The sequence below is a fragment of the Galeopterus variegatus genome, unplaced genomic scaffold (assembly GCF_000696425.1).
Source record: "Galeopterus variegatus unplaced genomic scaffold, G_variegatus-3.0.2 Scaffold248, whole genome shotgun sequence".
Taxonomy (NCBI): Eukaryota; Metazoa; Chordata; class Mammalia; order Dermoptera; family Cynocephalidae; genus Galeopterus; species Galeopterus variegatus.
In genome coordinates this window covers 242,327-264,827 of record NW_007726359.1, presented here as the reverse complement: position 1 = coordinate 264,827, position 22,501 = coordinate 242,327, and the positions used below count along the sequence as shown (strand labels likewise).

Here is a 22,501-nt window from a genome sequence, read left to right as displayed (position 1 = left end):
AGGAAATGTGCTTTTGCAGAGGGTGCCTCTCCTGCATGTGTGTATTTATTTGAAAAGCTAACCACCACTGCCCTGCCTCCAGTTTTCTGTACACCCCTTCCCCACAGCCGCACATGCTCCTGAGGACTGCCTTTATGTTTTATTAATTCTGTATTTTCAGTGCCTCACACGGTGTCTGGCACACTTTTGAGGTTGTTAGATGTGATTGAATGAATATTATTGGAATAATTATTAGAACGTTGTGAGTTCGGCCTTAATAATATGGCGGGGGGCAGAGGTGGGTAAGTGTGACGAGTACTGAACCAGCTGAATATTAATTTCATTTATTTTGAAATAATTCTCATCGGTAGAGCTTTGGGTATGAAGAGATTTTATATTTACTTTATGAAATTTCAAATTTATATAACATTAGAGTCCAGTGTAATAAATTCCCACGTGTCCATGACTTAGAATCTATAATTATCAAATTAAGTTTCATCTATTCACTCACTCCCATTCACCACTCTGGGTTCTTTTGGAAGCACATTCTAGTTGTCATATCATTTATTATTTATTATTATTTATTTATTACTTATTCATTATGTATGTTTGTATGTAGGTATTTATTTAAAGATAAGTACGTTTTAAAAAAATTACTTGGCTTAAACATTTTCTCTCTGGCAATCTATTTTCATGTTACTCTGTGTGTAACTTCTGAGGAGCATTTTTTTACTTTTTCCTCTGTATCTTCTTGACTGTACATTGAGAATTATTTATAAAACCATGTTGCCACTATTTTTTTTCCTCCAAATTGACTCAAGGATGACTTTTTAGATAGAAAAAAATCCATCGACCCATCCTGGACCAAAGGAGCAACCCTGGAAATTTCAATCCCTAACTGTTTGAGAATTATTTTCTTTGAGCAAGTCATTCAATGTGTTTGGAAAGTTGGATACATGCCTATTCGCAGTGCCCCCGGGGGGAATCTCACTGGGGGAGTATATAAATAAGACTGAAATCCAAGTGCTGTGTCTTCACACTGACTCGCTTGCAAATGAACTGTTAACTGTCTCAGAGTCCCCATGTGGTTAAAACAACAATGTAGCCGGGGCACAGCTTTTTTCTTTCATTGTAAATACTTTTCTTGCATTTTTGGGTCATTTGTCTTCTTTAACCACCTATGTATGTTTGAAGTTATGTGTAAGGGCCTCTTTGACTGTTGAAAATGCCAGTGTTAAAGAACACAATGAATCAAAATAAGGAGAAGTGAAGAAGTGACTCAGTTGTTTCTGCTGAATTCATAAGATACCCATAGAATATTATTAAGGTGTTCAGTGAAAATTATTTTAAAGTTTGAGTTTTGGATGCAAACCTTTTGAGACGTATAGAAACTTTATGCACCCCTCTAGTGACAAATCTCTATTGTTCTTGGGAATATATGACAGCATGTCGGTGGAGAACTAATTACTCCTATTTACTATTGAACACACATTTTCTCTTCTTTGTGTTTTTGTTCCAGACACATCAACTGGATCATTCCGCTCATTACCTGCGTCTGAAATTTCTAATAGAAAATAAAACGCAACACTACATTCCCCAGCCCGAGGAGGACATTTATGAGTTGGTAATGTTTATGACTGTTGTCCAAGTACATTCTGTGGGAGATTATTTTCAAATTATATGTGTACTTGTGCTAATTGTAGTTGGTGGAGTGGAACATGTTCTAAAATAAATGAGCTTCATTCAGAGCTCTAAAGTTGGTGGAGATGGCCTTATCATAGCATTTCCTCAGAGCAGAAATGCCACCTTTGTTTATCCAAGGTGCAGTGCTGTGCTAGAATGAAAAATTGAAATCCATACCTCTCAGATGGAATTTTCATCATTACTGCTAATGGTTGCAGTGAACCAGTGACAAGTCCCTTTTTCGTTAGCTGAGTGGTGCATTTTTCAGTTCCAGTAAAGAAACATTTTGGGAGCAAGGCGCCTCTATTCTGAAGTTCATCCTGCTCTCTCCACACTTAGTCATTCCTCAGGGGCATTTCTTGGAGCTGCTTGCCATGAATATGTGAATGATAACAGTATGACTTCAGACAGGGTTTCACCACAGAAAGTGGAACTGAAAATTTAAACCCAAATAGTCTCTTTTTGGAAAGGGGAAGCATGACTTAAAAATGAGTAGGAAATTGTGTTTTTAGTCAACTTTATTAAGGTATACTTTACATTTAATAAAACTCTGATCAATTTTAAGGACATAATTCAATGAGTTTTGACAAATAACAGTAGTTGTGTTTCCACTGCCATGATCATGATTTAGAAGATTTCTGTCATCCTAAAAGGTTACCTCATACCCCTTTAAGTGTTTTTAAGGAAATATGAGAGAGTGTGGGTGTTTGTAACAGTCTTACTATGTTATGCAATAGAAGAAGATCAAAATGGAGAGTCTATTTTCAACTATCACTTAAATCAATAAGTGTTAATAGAGGAGGGTACATTTAACAGAGAATGGCTGATTAGTTTTTCTCTGGCATGGGGAAAAGCCTGTGTTTGTGCTCTGTGAGTAGAGGGAAAAAAAACCCTATTCCTTACTTTAAAAAGGGAAGTGCTTTGCTGATAATGCTGGAGTAACTATTAGATTGTATATTTTGCATCTTGGGGTTAATATTTTACATCCTAAATTACAGGGATCATACCTAGCCAATTAACATGTTCCTCATATCTTATACATATGAGGTGTAGGTGCTTGAGATATATCTTTTGAGATTATATTGACTCATTTATTATTTTTAAGACTTGGTCATTGTGTGAACTCATTTAACATAGGAAACTAAGGTGTACCAAACTTTGTTTGGGTCCATAATTGCTCTATGCATATTATAATTACAATTTTTTTAAAAAAGAATCTAAAGTACAAAGAGCTTATGGTATTCTTTCTCACACTGTTGCAGAAGGTTCCAGTCCAGAGATCCTTAAAAAAGCAAATGACATAGTTTTGCTCATTTTAATACCTCTATTTTTACCAAGGTTCTTAACCTATTTGTTCTTTGAATACCTTTGGCAGCCTGTTGATACCTCTAGACCACTTCTTCAAGTAATATTTTTAATTGCATGAAATAGAATTCATAGGCTTATCTGTGGCTTAAATATATTGAAATAGTTATCAAAAATATTTTTTAAATTATAGGTGATCTATGAGCTTATTTATTAGCTCATAAAATTACAACACCCAGTGGTAGGTCAAATAGCTACTGTTGTTCTGATAGTGATGAGCATAAATAGTATTTTGAGATATTAGCAACAACTAGAATGTGATATAAATATAACTGATTTCTATGTGTGACAAAGTCACAGGCACTGCTAATATTGCTTGTTGCCTACATTCGTTTATAGTTGGAGGAAATGCTAACTTTCAGGTAAAGGTTTGTAAATATAAAGATGTCCCTCTTTTCACCATCCAAGTTTAAAGACCACTTGAATTGTGTTTATGGGTCTTTGGTTTTGAATCCCTGCTTTCAGTCATTTGGCTGGGTATTATGTCATTCTGAGGCAGGAGGGTTCTGAACACACAGTGTTCCTGTTTGTTTTTTGAGAGTTTGCAGATATTTAGTTTATTGTTCCTTACTGAACAAGCATCAGACCACACACAGATCATTGGTTTCTCTAGCTCACCTTCATTTTGATTTTTATAGACTAGGCAAGCTTGCAGGTGTTTGAAGCCATCTCCTTATAAATGACTCATTCATGTGTGACTTTCCCAAAATATTTTATTCTATTCCTTTATTTTGTCAAACAGTCTTAGTAGGAGTATGATCAATCGTGATTAGCAAAAGTGTGTATTAAATTATAAAGATTTTTTTGGAGGGTTTAGTGTGTTTATTTTGAAGGTCAGGGGATTCTCTTGCTTATGAATAACCAGGAATAGTTTATCATCTGTTTATCTGCTTTGACGGTTATGTTTTAATATAAGTGATACCCGTTTGGCTACTTTTTAATGGTTAGTTGGTCACTGGGTCTAGTTCATGGAATGATCATGAACATGGTTGTAGTTTGTGGAGGCACTTTTCAAAAACCCACACTAAATGTGTTTTTTCTTGAAGTGACAGGTGGGAATAAAGAGTTTGTAAATACACTGGTCAATGTATTAATTGATTTATGCAGCAAATATTTGTTAAGCATTTGTGTGTTTGGCACCATTCTAACTGTTTTGGGTGCTGGGGAGACGTCAGAAAAAAATCTCTGCTCCTGATGGAACCTTTGTTCAAGTTTGGTTAGACAGGTATAAAACCATGTCAATGTATTACATGTCAGGGGCATTCAAAGCTTGGAAAAGCAAGAAGTTAGGGCATGTGGATAGAGATGGAGCATCTGGAAGTGGGTCCTGTAGCTTTTATAGATTTCATGTTGGAGCAGTGAGGTGAGTGAAATGAGGGAGTCATAGAGGTATTTTGGAAGAAAGTGTCCTAGGCTGAGGGAGTGAAGCTGGCTAAGTCCTGGGCTGGGGGAGGGTGGCCTGTTGGAGGTGGCTCTCTGATGTTCACAGGGGGATTGTGGGGAGAGTGAGGGTGGGGGAATATACAGGAGATGGGGGAGGAAGCAGGACTTTGGGCCTAAGTGAGATGGGAAATGTTGGGAGAGAAAGGGCATTATTTGACTTCTGTTTTAATAGGGTCACTCTGGCTGATGTGTGGCGAGTGGACCTTAGGGCATAAGAGAATGAACAGGCAGAGCCCATAGGAGCCCAGGGAGCTGTAGTTCAGGCAAGAGGTGATGGTGGCTTGGACTAGGGCACTCAAAGGAAACACAGGAAGAAATGATCATGATTTTGTGAGAAGCCAAGTGCCTAGGTAAGCAAAGACTCTTAAAATGTGGTCATCTTATCTGGTTTTTGAAAAGAGGGAAAACATGCATCGACATTGATTTAATAAAATAAAAGGAATATGTGTGACACTTCATGGTTAAAGGTATTTATAGACAAAAAAAGTGAGTTTCAGAATTTCTAGTTCCAGATATTATAGTTACATTGATAACATATTTTAAAGTGCAGACCCTTCTGGAAATTTTATATATTTTATTAGTGCTTTTCACTAAACTTGGCTTTAGTCTAACCAGCCTAAGAAAGGAAATTGTGGCCAAGGGGCCTGTCTATATAATAAATACTAAGTTATTGTCCGAGACTGGCCAAAGACACGAAGACTTTGACACCAATTCAAAGAAAAGTAGGAGGTAGTATTATGAAAGAATAGGAAAGATTATTCACAAAGCTATATTCTCACTGGATCTTAGGGGAGACAATTAGAATAAACAGTTCTGTACTGCCACCTGGGGGAGGTGTTTGGCTCTCAAGGAAGTTTAAAAAAATAAAACTAAGATTCGAACTAAGTAGAAGTGAATACAATTGATAATATTTTATTGAACATTCGGTGATGTTATGATATATTTTGTAAACTTTATTGAATCAGGCATTTACAATTTTGGTGACTGTATTTTCTGAATTAAGAATCAATATAACTGATGTCTTCTAATTTGGGGATTTATTTGTATGAAAAATTTCTGAAGTATAAAAACAAAACTACATTCAGTTTTGTCCTCCACACATTGCATTGGGTGGATACTGCACTAAATTGGGGTGTTCACGTGGATCCAGGATGTACTGTCTACATTCTTAGCCCCCATGCCCATTGATACTCTGTTATAGCAGACTGTTTTCCAGGCTCACCTCTCAAATGCCCCAGGCAATTGAAGAGAAAGACACTGGCATTCTTTTCTACTTGCCTGAATAAGATTATTTCTGGATGAGTGACTTGTGTGGTCAGAGTTGGGGGGCAGGTTTAGATAATCACCTAGACTTTAGTGCTAAAGGACAAACTTTCTGTTATTGACCATGGCTCAAAATCAATTTTCATTTCAAGATCAAATTATGGTTTTTTAAGTTCCTTATAAGCCTTTGACACATTCATTTGTTTTTGGATTTTTATCACAGATTTTGGATTTAAACCTTTGGCTTACTTACCTAAGAAGGTTGTTTTCCATGGTACCCCTGAGTTCCGTGGAGAACTGGTAGACACCATAGTGTAGTGGAGGGAACTTCAGCACTGGAGCCAGTGAGACCTGGGTTCAGATCCCAGCTCTGCCCATACTGGCTTTATGAACTCAGGAAAATACTTTCTCTCCAGTCTGATTTCCTTTATTGGAAAAATGGAGATCATAATTGTCTCAGAGTTAGCATGAAGAGGCAAGGGAATATGGCTGAAACTTCATAAATTATTGTCTTTGTGATGATAGGTCCAGACAGAAGATGAAATATCAATGAGATAAATTTAAACAACAGCATTTCTGATATGTGAACTACGCATTATTCTTACCTTGGCTTTATAAAACATTCTTTTTTTTTCTTTTTTAAAGCTCTTTTGGGTTTCCAGAGGGTTGATTAATTTGTGTACTTAAGATGTCTAGCTAATTTTGTTATAGTTCAGTGGCTAAAAGATAATATCCTCCGTTTACATAATTTGCTGTCTGTTTCAATGCTATCATTTGTCTCTACCTATTTATGTCATTGTGAACTTTTCAGGCAAAGATGGTATGTGAACAGAGGAGGATAGAAGCACAGAGTTTTCTTGTATTTCCCTGAATCCCAGGCCAAGATCTTCTTAACCTCATCTTGATTTTAATGAACTCTCCCTCTCCCCTCCCCAGTACTAAAGATTTCAATTACTTAAGCATTATTTTTCAGGTCTGCGATAGATATAGAGTAGGAATAGACATACAGAGGTATGTCAAGGAATTATTTAGAAGTCAAACTGTAGCTGAGTTTGGAATGTGAGTTATAAGTTTCTACTTTGATTCTTAATGGGTTCAGTTCAGTAAAAAGACTGTGATGTGAATTTGCATTCAAGTATCAGTCGGGTAAAAATAGATTTACAAAATAATGACCATTCCTAAGAAATTATTTATATTAAAGTCCTAATTAGACTCCTCTTTTAATTTTCAGCTGTACAAAGAAATTGAAATTTGTCCAAAAGTTACTCAGAGCATCCACATTGAGAAGTCAGATACAGCCGCTGATAATTACGGTACGTTTATTTTTCTTCCATCTTTGGTGTTTGTGTTTCCAGTTAAAGCATTTCCTGTGTAAACATGCACTTATTTACAATTCAATAAAAATGCCTTTGAATCCTATTTAAAACAGATAGTACATCTGGCTTCTGTATTGTGGAGAGCAGCCAAAGTAGGAAACAGAGATATTTACTCTGGGTACAGTGAAGACGGTGGCCTTAAATTTCCTAACTTTCATTGTTAGGGTTCTATTATCATAAAAAGGAAATGGATATATTGGGAATAGATCATTTTATATTATGATGAGCCTCAGTCATGAAGGTATTATTCTTTTTCACCTCTCTCCTACAAACATATGTGTTTTCTTTTCTTTGGCTACAAATAATATTAAAGGAAATTATTTTGGTGTTGTGTTGGGGGTCCCTAAGACCACCCCTAGGTTTGCTGATTCACCAGAATGACTCACAGGACTAGGCATATAGTTGTACTCATGACTGTGATTTATTATACTGAAACCATACAAAGCAAATCAGCAAAGAGAAAGGAATCAAGGGGCAAAGTCTAGGGGGAACCAGGCACAAGCTTCCAAGTCCTCTCCCAGTGGAGTCACATAGAGCAGGTTAATTCCCCCAGCAGCAAAGTGTAACAACACATGGGAAATGCTGCCTGCTAGGGAAGTTTGTTAGGGACTCAGTGCCCCTTTTCTTGGGAGGCTATTCATGTAGGCACTCTTTGCTTAGCACATGCCAAAGTTCCTGACTCCCAGGAGGAAAGTAGGTGTTCAGTGTAAACCATACTGTTTGTACAAACAGGCATAGTGAGCCACTTTAGGGTGTTGGGAAGCCTCCCAGAATCCAAATTCCCAGATGCCAGCGAAGGGCCAGACTTGTAAGCAGGCTTTTCAAAGAGTAGTAGTCAGACTGCTATGTTGATGCTTTTCTACATGGTTGTCTACATTCTGGTGTAGTTAAATATATAATCATTTCCATATGTTTAAGGCTAATCTTCTTTACTTAGCATTACATTGTAAGACTCGAATAGTAACTGAGTTGGTGCTTGAGTAAAATAAGCGGGGAAATTTATCCTGTGCTATATCAGTCAGAAGTTAGGTGAGGTTAGTTGAGGTAACAAACAGTCACCAGAGCCCAGTGGCTCCAAACAGTGACATTTATTTCTCACGTCACCATGCATCCTTTGTGGGCTGCGGGGACTGTTTATATTGTTCTCACTCTGACACCCAGGCTGGGAGCAGCTGCCACCTGGGACATTGTCTGTCACTTGGCAGAGGGGAAAGAGGAGAGGGGATGAAGCAGGTGTTGGCTCACTCACAATTCAGTGGCCAAAGCAAGTCAAATGGCCATGCCTACCTACAAAGGAGCAGAGAAGCGTGGTCCTACTATGTGCTGGAAGGAGACCAAAGTTCCTGGTGAAAAGACATAAAGATGACTACATATACTCACTTAAAATTTCTCTCTGAACCAAGTTATTAAGCTTTTCAGCATTTGAGAATTTTGAACCCTTTACTGAGCAGCAGATATTCTATTCCTTCTGTGCCTTCTCCCACAGGCAGTCAGTCTTCATCTGAGAATCTCATTAGAGTATTTTGGTCTAATGAAGATAACCTAATTTTGAACCTCTGGCCACTTGCATTATACCTTCACGCTGATTGCTTCTTGACCTTAAAGCTAAAGACTTCATAAAGCCAGGAGGATATTTTTGATGGCAAGGAATAAATGTTGATGAAAGGCTTATTATGCTGCAGAAGCATGACCTTAGTAATTAAAGCCGTAATTCGTATCAGTGGTACATAGAAATGTCCTCCAAAATCAGATGCTCCGTGATGATTATCTTTTTCCCCTTTATTTTATCTAATTTCTGTTGAGTAAGGCTAAACAAGTGAGATTCAAGAGAAGACTGAATTTCAAAGCTCTTGGACTCTAATTCTAAAATCAATTTGGAGATTCAGAAATAGGAACTGGGTATAAAACTGCTTACGTTTTGTATACTTTTTGTACTTTTTGTTAAAGTGACTGAATTGCTCATAGACCCCATTTACCTTTTCCCGTGGAGAGTGCTGTGGGATACCAGACATCAATCCCAACAGTATTGTAAACAGTGCTTCTCAAACTATCTGATGTAAAGAAGCAAACTTTTTGTTTTATTTTGTTTTAATTTCCAGTCTTTCATGACCACCACTGCTTTTGTAAAATACAAAATCCCATTCTTGGAGGTTGTTGGCAATGTCAAATTGCTGTAAGAGGTTCTCAGTGCTTGGTCTCGGTTTCTGTCCTTATGTTTCTGTCAGTAGCAAACAACTGGCATCCATTCCTGGACTTGAGTTTGGAAAGCCCTGCTATGCATGGCTGGTAAGCTCAGTTAAGCCATTTCTTCTCAGTGCTCAGTTTTGTGTTGGCATACGGTATTGAACAGCATATTGATTGGGAAGGTTAAATCCTAAGAGACCTGGTTGCTTCTGGCCTCCAAAGCTACCAAGAAGTCCAAATTCAGCCCATCTATACCTAACATTAGCACCTATCTACGAGTGGCTTCCCATTATATATTGAGTTCAGTATATGTAAAAGCTACTAGCACAAAACACCAACACAAAAACATCTAACAGTACAAACCTAATGGTGCTTTCTGTTCTAGAGCACTTTAAGGAGGAAAATATGATTTAGTAATCCAACTGATGGAACAAAATTGAAGAGTTAACACTTACTTAATTTCTCTCTCTTGCCCTTTCTGCACCTCAGCCCTCAGGTTGCTCTCAGACTTTACTGTTGAAGTTATTTCAGACAGTTCCATGATCCTTAGAGTAAGCGTGATCCCCAAGCTGCCATGAAGTGGGAGTGTGCATCATGGTGGCAATTTGGCTTTCCTGTTTCTCTGGGTACTTCTTATGCTATTATGTTTTTAGTCATGTGTCCTCCTATGTTGTAGGTGTCTGCATTTGCCCCATTATCTGAATTTTCACTCTATCCTGGACTCTAGTATTGAGTGATAGTTTTCTGTTGTTTATCGTGTTATGATTTTTCTTTGGCCATTAGGGTTCTCCTGGTTGTTCATCACACGACTTTGGGCTTCCTCGTTTCTTCACTTGGTTTTAATCTCTTCATTCTCAAGGTCACTGTTCCCATTGCCAATCCTGATGCCTGCCTGCCTGTCTTTGTAACTAACAGCCTCTTGTTGGTGGATACATTGGATTTATATTGAATAATCTCCCTTTGCCCTCTGGCGGTCATTTTGGACTGTGTTAGAATTGTTCGTTGCTATCCTATTTAAAAGAAAAAAATTATGACTTTGCTGATTACCTGTTAAAATCATTATGTTCTTCATTCACCTCAAAATAATCCAGCTGTTGGATATTTGATATTTTCTTTATATTTGTTAATATAGGAGATGGTTATTATGATTTTTCCCCCTAGTGTGCAAAGGGTTGGCATCTTTAGATGGAAGCTGTCCCTTGGAGTCTCTGAAACCCCACAGGTGCTTGTGCTGCACAGCGTGGTGTGGGGAGAGTTGACTTTCTAGAACACTGAAAGGTGCTCCTGTTTTCCTGACCCTAAATGGATGTCCACCAATGTGAATTCCAGTACAGAGCTAAAGTGCTATTTCCATTTGCAAATGTTTGGCTTCCATGTGAGAGATTCTTCAGAAAGGAATTTATTACACCCGCTATCCCTTCTTCCATCCTCTTTCCTGTCATGGAGATTTTCTTGTTATCTGGAGAACTCCAATCTGTTTCTCAGATCCATACTTTGTACCCAGTTGCCCAGTGCAAATTTAATAGTCAGTCACAGTCGTCAGACTGGATGGCTCCTCCACTCGCAATCTTGTTTTTAACCTTTTAATTATTAAAAAAAAAAAAGACCAAGAAAAGAGGGAATGGAGCAAGTGGATATCTGAGCCATCTGCATCTACTTTGCCTTAAGGTGACTTGCCTCAGGCTCTCAACAGTTGGCCTCCCCTGCCATCTCCTAGTTAAGCAACCTGGTCCCCTGGCACCCCATCGGGGTGCTAATTTTTTTTTTTTAATGGAAAAAAAAATATTGGTTGTAGAATTTTATAGAATGATTTATAAAATGCATTTTCAGAAAGGTAATGCATTTTATTTTGATGAATCCTATCCATTTTTTCCCATGACATAGCTCTTTTCTAACAGATAAAAGAAAAAAAATTCTCTACTAAAATGCAGATAAATACCCGTATGTAACAGCTAATATCACTTAGATGGTTCCTGTGTAAAAATATTTCTGTTTCCCTAGGGCTTCTGGAAAGTTAATCTGAAAGTTACTAGTCACTATAAGAATGGAATTCAAAATAAGAGAATAAAATGAAGACTTTGGAAAGTCCTCAGGGTGGCCTTGTGCTGTCCTCTGAGGGAGTTACGGTACTGGAGTGGGCGGTGACAGTTGGCAGTTTTGTCTGTGTGTGGTTATTCATTTCCTGGTCCCGTGAACTTAACAAAAATCCACATGTTCATTATGACATGGCCTGAAAAGTCTCCATGACTCCCTGGGACCCAGTCTTGTAATAAATTGTTCTGTTTTGTTGTTTACTTGTTTGTATTTTTAAACCAGTGTCTCCTCTGCCCTCGGCATTAAGACAGGTATCTATATGATGGGGTTATGTTTCTCTCAGAGGTGAAATGATTGCAGATCTTTACAATTGCATTCATTCCCATTGCCATTTTAGAAGTACCTGCCAAGGGACTTTTTTCTTCGGGGAAGTAGGTATTGGTTGTGGATATTCAATTAATTGATTAGGAAAGAGTTTTAAATGAGGCTGTCTAGAAACAGAGGTGACCAGGATTTACAGCCACAGGATTGGGAGCTCCCAGATCCCTAAACCACTTAGAAAATCTGTGCCTTTTTCTGCTTTCCTTTCTAAAGGATGTAGCGAAGCCCAAAATTCATTAGCTAATGGGCTTTGAGCTCTGGAAGCCCAGACAAGTATAAGATAATCTTATGATCAGGCATAAGTAGAGTGTGAAATCAATTAATCAGTTTCTGTATGAAATGGGATTTGTAAGGTGGGTTGCTACGTATCCCTGTTTGCAGAATTTTATTAAATTAAAGCAGTGTCCATTTGGCAGTACGGATGGATGAATGCCCATTATACAGTGGTAAGTTGTAACATATCCTAGGAAATAGATTTGATGAAAAAAGTCTAGGGACCCTGATGAAGTTAGTGAATCTTTCTGTTTTGTGCTGTGGAAAAGGCAAAGCAATGGCTTTTACTAGGAAGCAAGGTAAAACAAAATAATTTCCTTCCATTTGAGTTGGTAGGTACATAGTATGAAAATAGATGTACCTAGAATATTTATTTTTATAAGTAGCAACTTCTTTTAGAATGACCTAAAAATACACTTTCTGCTTTTGTAAAACAAGATGAACAAGGAAAAAAAATCGCTTCAAACTATCGCCAAAAACATTAAACATACCTAGTTCACAGCAGGAACTTCCTGTTGTTTGCTAAACACGCAGAAGGCGTGAGCCCTGCTGTTCTGTCTTTGTATTTCATAGGGTTTTCCCTTTCTTCTGTGGAAGAAGATGGTGTTCGAAGGCTCTACGTGAATAGTGTAAAGGAAACTGGTTTGGCTTCCAAGAAAGGTAAGTCTGTGATTGTCTTGTCTGCCTCTCTTCAGTTCCCTTTTGGGTTTTTCTAGTTAGCGTATGAGAAAGATATGCCAAAGGGTTCATGTGCAAAGAGTATTTGAATGTTGTCTCATTGAAAACTCTCCCAGGGAATATGGTTCTTATTCTGTTCACTCAGGTGTGTAAGAAACGTCACACTCTTGGATTTTAAGTCTGATTCTGAGCCAATTTCCCTGGGGCTGGTGGTAAATTCCATTCTAATTATAAGTGGTTGTCCTTCTGCATCTTCTAGGATGATATGGAGTTCCTAGGGGGTCTTCCTGGAGCTGGACGTGTGGGGAGACCCCTCTGTGTTTCGGTACATACTGCTCGAAGCTGGTATTGTCCACTGCCTGGGCTTGTAGAGCTCCTTTAAAGCAGCTGTTCTGTTGCTTCTATCCCTGAAGGAATCTTTGCAGAAGTTGGGAACCTAGGGATTCAAGGTCCAGCCTTCTTTCCCCACTAAAGAGCTCTTCCCTGCTACACCCTGCTTGTGTCTTTTCATTCCTAAAAGGGCTCACAATGCATTTGGGCTACTCGTGAAACCCCAAACCTTACTGTATTAGTTTTCTTGGGCTACTGTAACAACTTACCAGAAATTCTGGTGGTATCAAACAACAGAAATTTATCTTCTCAGTTCAGGAAGCTAGAAGTCTGAAATCAAGGTATTGGCAAAATTGATTCCTTCTGGAGCCTCTGAGGGAAGAATCTGTTCCATGCCTTCTCCTAGCTCCTTGTGGCTGCTGTCAGTCCTTGGCATTCTTTGGCTGATGGCTGTGTCACTCCCATTCTAGTCACATGGCCTTTCCTGTGTGTTTCTCTGTATCTTTACATGGCCTTCTTACAAGAACACCAGTCATTGGATTTAGGATTCACTCTAAATCATTATTAGTTCATTTTAATTTAGTTATATCTGCAATATGTATCTGTCCCTGTTTCCAAAGAAGGTCATATTCTGATGTTCTGGGTGGGCATGAATTTTGGGGGACACTATTCAACCCACTGTACTCACCATAAACAAATGGGGTGGGTAGGTAGGGCTTGAAATCCACCTTCCTTCCTTTCTTCTGGGATTTCTGGGTCAGTTGTGCTGAGATGTAGTTACCTTGCACCTGTTCTGATAAGGACTGCTGGGTGAAGCAGCCGGGGAAATGATTGAATGCTGATCTTTTCCACCTCCTACCATGTCTGGCTGAGCTTAGTTCTGTTGGTTTTTGGCTTGCAGGCTACCTGTGCAGGTGATTTAGCCATGTGCTGTAAACACTGGAGAAGCACAGCCTGCAGACTTGGTTATACCCAGAAATGGCAAATGTGTGACAAGTGGGAAATAAAGTCAAAATAATTTATTTGCTGCTAACTGTCATGGAGGAGGAGTTTCCTTCTTTTTCCCTCCATACTTTCCATAGGCAACCTGGAGGCCAAAGTCCAACACATTCACTGAGCTGTACCTCAGTTAAGAACAGAGGTGACAGAGTTTATTCCCCTTCAAACCCCAGGACTGATTTTTATCTCTTTTAGTGCCGGTTGGCATGGCACGGGGGTGGAGAGTCTGCACCCTGGTTTCAGTCACATCCTGTTTTAGTTCTTTGAATCCAAGAACCCTGGTGTTAGTTGAAAACACAGAGGCATCTGCTGCACCACCCAGCCCCATTAGCACTCTTCTCTACAGATGCAAGAGCGACATCCATTTTGTCCTCATGGGCCACAAAACACTATCCCAATACCCACATATAAAAGGCAGTGTCGAGAAAGATATTTGGGGTATTTTATGTGCAAGTCAGCCTTTAATTGTAGACACCCTGCCTCTGTGATGCAGAGCTCGCTGTGGACCATACAGCCCCTTTGTGGATTATAGCTGATTATAAAATCTCTTCTTCACCTTCCATCCACAGTTCTAGGTTTTGCATGATTCTTCTTTATAACCAGCCTTTGATATCCATCATGTTATAACTACTAAGTCTCTGTCTTTTGCAGATTCAACACTTTCAAGTCCTTCAGCCATTCATTAGAGTGCAGAATACAACTCCCGTCATTGCCCTTTGGACAATGTCCCTATTTAAGGTGCCAGTGTCCCTATTAAAAGGAACAGGACCTGGTGTGACCAGGGACAGTTTAGTGGAACTTGGCCTAATTTCATCTGAATATTCTGTTTGCATTAATTCAACCTTGGTTTGGTTATTTTTTTCTTATTTTTGTTAGCCACATTGGGCTTTTGGCTTATAACAAGCTGACAGTTAAGCCCCAGGTCCCTGATTCCATCCTCTCCCCTCCACACATATACAGCTCTTAGTTGGTTCTCAAGTTGGCTGCACTTGTAGAGTTGACTTTTTGAACTTAAGTGTGTTATTTTGTGCTTATCTCTGTCCAACTTGGGCATGTTTGTTTGGACCCATCATTCTAGTCCTAGAGTCATCTGAGGGTCATTTACTTTCATCTATGTATTTTCCTGGTGGCTGCACAGGACAGGAGCCCACTCAAGGAAGCCATGTGTCATCATGTTACTCTAGACTGCTCGGATACTTCACAACCTATTCCATGATCAGTTGGAAATTATTTCTGAGCAGGCTATGATTTTCTGTTAGAAAGAAAAGTTTTCCTCTTTCTTCTACCAAATATTGATAATGAGAGATAATATCTATTGAATATCTTCAACATGTCGAGTGCTGTGCTAAGGGTTTTACGTGGATTATTTCATTTAATCTCATTTAACCCATTTATCCCTCTTACGTAGGAGGAAACTGAGGCTGGGAGAGATTCAGTAACATGCCCTCAGTCACAGAGCTGTTACATGGTGATGCTGTGACAGAAGGACCCTGATGAGGCACTTCTGTCTCACGACTGTTGGGCTGCCTCCCCTCACTTATTAATACCGAGAATAACTCAAGTCAGGTAGCTCCTGTATTATTTTGCTTAGGGTTGCCATAACAAAGTACCATGAACTGTATGGCTTAAAAATAACAGAAATTTATTTCCTCACACTTCTGCAGAAGCCAGCAGTCTTAAATCAAAGTGTTCACAAGCTGTGCTCCCTTCAAAGTCCCTAGAGGAGAATCCTTTCTTGCCTATTCCTGTGTCTGATGGCTCAAAATGTTGCTTGGCTTGTGGCTGCATCTCTCTGGTCTCTGCCTCCATCTTCACATGGCCTTTTCCTCCTCTTTCTTTGTCTCTCTCTGTGTGTCTTTTACAAGGATATTTGTCAATGGGCTTAGAACCCATTAAATAATCCAGCATGATCATATCTCAAGACCCTTAACTTAATTAAAATGGCAAAGATCCTTTTTCCAAATGAGGTCACATTCACAGGTTTTGGGATATGAACATATCTTTTGGGGGCTATCATTCAACTACTATGCCAGTCATATAAATCTGTAACTTCTTTTTTAAAAAAAACCTCGATAATGTTTTTGAGTCTGTTTCTCCTTATATGTCGTGCTCTAATATCTAACCAAAACAGTTGTCTGCAAAAGAAGACAAAACCCCTACAAAAAAATAAATAAATAAATAAAAATAACAAAAACCACTCAGCCTTTCACATATAGAAATTAGGTGTTTTGATTGTACATACTGTGATGCCAAAATCTTGTACCTAAAAATGGTTAGCTTTTCAGAATTTTGCCTCTGGTATGGATAAAAAATTCGCATTTCTCCTCTGTTGCCTTCTCACCTGTAATGTTTCTTGGAGTATTTTATGATAGAGAATGGATTTCAAATATTTTGGAAACCCGAGTAGGGGAGGCCAGGGCGTGTGACTTCCCAGGGTAAGCTGGGAAGTGAGCACTTCTGCATGATGTTCGTGCAGAATCAGGTGGGATCTGTGGACGCCTGTGGGCTGGTGGCTTCTCATTTCTGCAGTTCATCATTTGTCTTTGTCCTTCACTCACTTCCTTCTTCAAGTTTGTTTTTCCACATTAATGTAAAAGATAAGAAGTTGGAGTCCTCTTTCCTTTTTAGCTGAAAAGATATTTTATTTCCTTTCATGTTCTTCCCTAACGTCTCCCTTTTTCAAGCTGCTGGAATGTTCTTTTAATACCAGTTTGAACTGTTCCGGGGTCAATCACAACTTCATTTTTTTCTAGGTTGGGCTTGTTCATGGCTGTCCCTTCGGGTACCAAACTTTGGCAAGTTCCCCAGCATGCTTTGCAAAAGTAGCAGACCCTTTGGGGATCTACCAAAAGATAATCACTCCAAGGTCCTGATGTAGTTAAAGAAGAGGATGGGGGCAAAATGACTGCATTTGGTTCTGTAAGCTGTCTCTTCTAAATGTATTTGGAATAAGACAGCCTTACTTATGTGGTAGTAGCCAGAGGGAACTCACTACATTTGGGTTTCATAGAAATGATCAGCAGACGTTGGCTGGTTGTACCCAATGGATACACTGAGCATGAGCATGTGCAGGACATACTGATTGCGATAATCAGAGAGCTACTCACTCAATTTTTCCTCCTCAAAATTGTAGGAAGATAGTCAGAATTAGCATTTCTGAAGAGAAATCCACATGTGCTTAGAACACTTAGATTAAGGAAGGAGTGAATTTGTTTAGTTGATGTATTGAGGACAGGGTAGGCATGTTGTAACCTCTGAGTCTAGAACCCTCCAGAACTGAGACCCATGGGATCCCCTGACAATCACTTTTGAGTACTAAAGCCTGTTTGTAGCAGCACATGGAGCTGCGGGGCCCATAGCAGGAGAGCTTGGTGTGCCCTTTACAGCAGCACTTCTAAGTTGTTGTGTTCTGATTGTGCGTGTGTGAAATTAAAAATTTTCCATCTTGCGTTGGCAGGCCTGAAAGCGGGAGATGAAATTCTTGAGATCAATAATCGGGCTGCAGGCACCCTGAACTCATCTATGCTCAAAGATTTCCTCTTGCAGCCCTCCCTGGGCCTCCTGGTGAGGACCTACCCTGAGCTGGGGGGAGGAGAGGAGCTGCTGGAGAGCCCACCCCACCGAGTGGACGGCCCTGCGGACCTTGGCGAGAGTCCCCTCACCTTTCTCACCAGCAACCCAGGTATGACTCTGCATGTTGCTGGGAACGAGTCTGAGCTCAGCTTAGCCTGGACCCGGGGAGTTGGCCACATGGCTGGCATAGATTCACTGGACTTCCTTGGGTTGGCAAGTGGCTGATTACTGACCCTGGGCTTCCTGTTGAAATTTCAAAGGGGCAGTGAACTTTTTCTCGTGGCATATCTGTTTTGCTACAAATCCACCTGTCACCCACGGAAAGCTGTAGAATGTGTCTGTTATTTGTCAGTTTGGAGAAAGGTGAATGGTTAGAGGCCACCATCTCTTGGCTATAGATATATTGGGTATGGAGACACAGAAGTGCTGGGAATCACATAAGATGCTCCTCTGAGTCTCTACCCTGCCTTCTCTGTCACCATCCTCCCAAGTCCCCTGTCCTGCAGTCCTAACTGTGTGAGAGAAGGATATGAGTTGGGATGCCCAGAATGGCAACGTGAGCAGATCTCTCGTTTGGTCCGTTTGTCTCTTGGGCTCTTCCAACCTGAAGTCTGAACATGAGCCTGTCAGCAGAACCCCCTGCCCTGCACCTTCTGCCATTCTTCCCGTCTGTCCCTCTCCCTCTGGCAACCTTGTACTCATTCTCATAGAAGCAGCTTGGTTACTACCTGTCCTTTGAAGTCTTCCTGGGACCCCGCAGAGTTAGCTCCCTCCCCTGGGCTCCCGTGACCCTGCACATATGTCTTTCATGTGGGCCTTATTGTAGTACAGTCTTCTTACTTGATTGTGTCTCTCTCTCTCTCTGTCCCGAATTGTTTTCTGGGACTGGGTTTATGTTTTTCATCTTCATCTCCCAGCTCTTTACCTGTGGTTCTCTATACAGGTGACCCATTCTTGTTCAGAAAGACAGTGAGTGAACGAGATGAGTGAATAGCGTAGATTGCTATCACTTATTTCTTAGTGACTGGGTTCTAGGGTTTGGGTTGATATAGTAAGCTGGGGTTTGGGGATTATCTTCTCTTTTCAAAGCTTGGGTTAAAAAAAAAAAGCCTTTAGCTTCAAAATCTGAGTTGTAGGCACTTGGGTATTCCTGCCCTGCCATTGTTGTTTTTCAAATTACCTTTTGAGGCTTGGCTTGCTAAGAAAGCAGAAACCCTGAGGTAGTTCATTCTTTTGTTCAGAAGCTCCCTGGAAGAAATTGTCAAGTTGAAGTTTCAGAAAATTGATTGCACTTAGTTACTATTGACCTCCTTGGCTCATTATGTCATTGAGGTACCCACATGCCAATTTTAAAAAGTGGCTCCAGTATGTTGTGTACCTTTAATAAAAGAGAATCGAGACCTTGAAAGCTGTTCTTTTATGTGACCACAAGATGGCAGGCTTTATCCCATAAAACTCAGTCACAGATGCAGTTGTTTCTGTAATATGACTTTGAATGAGACATGTTAGATTAGATTATTTAAAGGATTTGATAAGGTAGGGCACACATACTACAAGCAATAGTGTATACTCAACTTTCTTTGGAATTTTTTTCTATTTGAGTTTTCCTATGGCTCTATAGATATAAAGTAGCAGTTGGCAAACTACAACTTGTAGACCAAAACCAGCCCACCACCTGCTTTGTAAATAGTTTTCTTGGAACACAGTCACGCCTATTCATTTATATCTTGTCTTTGGCTGCTTTCCCATTGCAATGGCAGAGTTACATAGTTGCAGCAGGGACTTATGGTCTGCAAAGCCAAAAATATTTACCATCTGGGCCTTTACAGATTAAGTTTGCTGCTCCCTGATGTAAAGTATGACCGAAATTGCTCACAGTTTGTTCCTTTGAAGATAGTCACCGTTACTGTTTTGGTCTATTCTTTTTTAAAAGATTGTTTATATATATGTACATGTATGCACATATGTATGTGTTTGTTTAAAATTTTATTATTAAGTTTTTAATTAAAAAATACATCTGTATATGTATGTGTTTTAGAAATATCTCAGAGGGCTGGCCCGTGGCTCACTTGGGAGAGTGTGGTGTTGATAACACCAAGGCCTCGGGTTCAGATCCCTATATAGGGATGGCCGGTTAGCTCACTTGGGAGAGCCTGGTGCTGACAACACCAAATCAAGGGTTAAGATCCCCTTACTGGTCATCTTTTTTTTTTTTTTTTTTTAAAGAAATATCTCAGCATTTTCTGTATATACAGTTGCTGTCCTGTCTTTTGTGTGATGGAGATTTAAACTCAACAACTGATCTTTGTAATTCTACTGCATGCTATCCCCTGCTCCTCAGACCAGTTACCTTTGGAGACTGTGTGCTAAATCCACTGAACTTACTTTTTTTAAAACACATTAAAAGTGAAATTTTGAAATCACCTTTAGGAGATTTATTCATTCTTTGCTTTTTTCCAATTGAATGGTCATAACTTGGAACTGACATTTGTTAAGTATTTACTCTGTGCCAGGCATTGAGCTAGATGCTGAAAGTATAATGATGACCGTGACACAATTCTGTCCTGAGATAGACAGTTTGGCATAATTCTTTGTTTTTTAATTGCCTTATTTTTTAATATTTTGCAGTGCTCAAAAATCCTTCCAAACAAAGTTTGCTCTGACAAATTAGTTAATCAAACAGTCTCAGGAATAAAGCGTGAAAGCAAAGTCATAGTGTTGCTTTTCTTTATAAGGTTTCCAAATTGGACTCAAAAGTAGTAAATTCCAGAAGAATTCTCAAATGCACTGGGCAAGTAGCAGCCCAATGGGACGGGCTGGAGGGGAGAAGGCACTTGGGCTTTCTGCCTGCATCTCCTCCTGTCTGCCTTTTGGTTGCTTCTACTTCCTAGTCCTCATTTAAAAGAAAGATAAAAGGAGAGAGGCATGTAAACAGGATAAAATAATCTAAAAGACTGCTCCATAGCGAGTCAGGGATAAAGCAGCATCCACAGACAGCTGCAGTTAAAATAGAAGAGGAAACAACTGAGGAGATGTGTAACAATGGGCAGGGTGAGCTACAGCCTTAGTCTAAATTTAGAAGCAACTAAAAATAAGTATCCTGAGTGGCAAGTTTGAGGTTTGATGCAGGGACCATTTTAAGGTGGTCATAGTGGATGTTGGGCAACCTTGACATAGGGCCTTTGCAGTGTCACAGAGACCCTGGGGTCCACATGAGCACTGGCTGGTGCCTGTCTGCTGGAGGATGGCCCAGCTGAGCTCCTCCTCTTACAAGTCCAAGAAAGCAGACGTGGCCAGATCCTCCCTGACAACCTTGATTGAAATATGCGATTAACTTCCTAGGTTGGATTATTTCTGCACCTCTTTCTCATATGGAGGTTTGTTTCTTTTGTGTTGAAGCATCACAGCCTAGTGGCTAAGAGTGGGCTCTGGAGCTAGGTTCTTTGGGACTGAGTGCATTTCAATGTTTGTTAGTTTTATGACCTTGAACAGGTCATGCTTAATCTCTCTGTGCCCCAGTGTCCTCATCTATAAAGTGGGGATAATACCACACTCTTATTTCACTAGGTCATTGTGAGGATTAAATGAGTTATGACAGTGAAGTGCCCAATAAATAGTGCCCAGTAAGTGTTTTGTACCCAAAGCCAGTCTTTATGGGGGACACAGGATTCTCTGGTCTGTAACCAAAGGTTGCTCTCTTTTGATCTTCTCACTGCCCTCTTCTCCACCTTAATCTGCAATAGATGAATTTTCTGATAACTAAGTTTATGAATTACACTTTGCTTACATTTTTCTTTCCCAAATAGAAGAAATGAATTCTGGAGTCTAGAATGCTGAATTCCCTGGGCCCCTTTTCAGATCATATGATTCACTTAGGTGGGCTCTGGGTATGCATTTGTGTGCTTTAAAACTCCTTGGGTGATGCTAATGTGCAGCTAGGGCTGTAAGCCACCCCAGATCATCAACTCTTGCCGGTTATTGACCTTCTTTCTTCTTGTCTTAGTGGAATGATAAGATCATTGGAATGTTATGGTGATATTCAAATCTTCTTTAGTTCGTTGTAATTTTTTGTGATCTGCTTCATTGAGATTTTTGTTATGAAAATCTGTTAGGTGGTTCTGAAGTGCATTCTCCATTCTTCTATTTCTCGACATATGAAGGAAGCGTGGTGAATGGGCTGTCATGTTGGCTGAGAAAGCCAGGGTCTGGACATGGAGGGTCTGTCCTAAGTGTTCTCTCTAAGCCTTAGTTTCCTATCGTTGGCCATTTGCCATCCATGAGTTCTTGTTGAAGTCTTACTGGAGCTACTTTCATCTTTTTTTCTTTTTTAAAATATTTGTTTATGTATGTACTAGTAGGAAAATGGGGAAAGGATGTCCAGGCAAAATGATAGTCTCTTCGGTGGCTGTTATAGAAAGATCCTTGGAGTGAAAGGGAAGCTGGTATTGGAAGTTGCAAAACTGTTTGTGTGAATTTTCCAAAAAGTCTGTCTTATGTTCTTGTGTGATTTACTTTTAGTAGTGCTCTCATCTAGCACTATGAGCTCTAACATTTTGGGATAGATAATTCTGTTGTTGGGTGCTATCCTTTGTATTGATATTTAGCAGCATCTCTATAAACCACTACAGGGCAGTGGTACCCCTCCCCCCCAAGTTATGCCAATGAAAAATACCTTTAAGCATGGCCAAATATCCCTTGGGTTGCTAAGTCTCCTCAGTTGAGAACCGCTGGCCTAGTTTATTAGAAAGTATACCTACACCACTCAGTTAGGGAAATATTGCAATGAACATCAATATAGGAAAGCAGATCTGGATCTAAAATACTTTTTAAAAAATGCTTTATAAAGCATTTATTGATAGAACTCCAGCACAAATACTCTTTTCTAGCATTCCCTCGCTGCTCCCCCCCCCCCCCTTCTTTTTTTTTTTTTTTTTTTTTTT

At 39.7% G+C, this 22,501-nt stretch overlaps 1 protein-coding gene across 1 annotated transcript in view; it reads left to right on the top strand.

Moving 5' to 3' along the window:
* Window positions 1-22,501, top strand: part of TIAM1 (T-cell lymphoma invasion and metastasis 1) — a 127,706-nt gene that overhangs the window by 53,743 nt on the left and 51,462 nt on the right. The window contains exons 9-12 of the mRNA XM_008566503.1: window positions 1,499-1,603; window positions 6,965-7,046; window positions 12,555-12,641; window positions 17,446-17,670. Of these exons, the coding sequence (XP_008564725.1) occupies window positions 1,499-1,603; window positions 6,965-7,046; window positions 12,555-12,641; window positions 17,446-17,670 (499 nt within the window). The remainder of the gene's footprint in view (window positions 1-1,498; window positions 1,604-6,964; window positions 7,047-12,554; window positions 12,642-17,445; window positions 17,671-22,501) is intronic.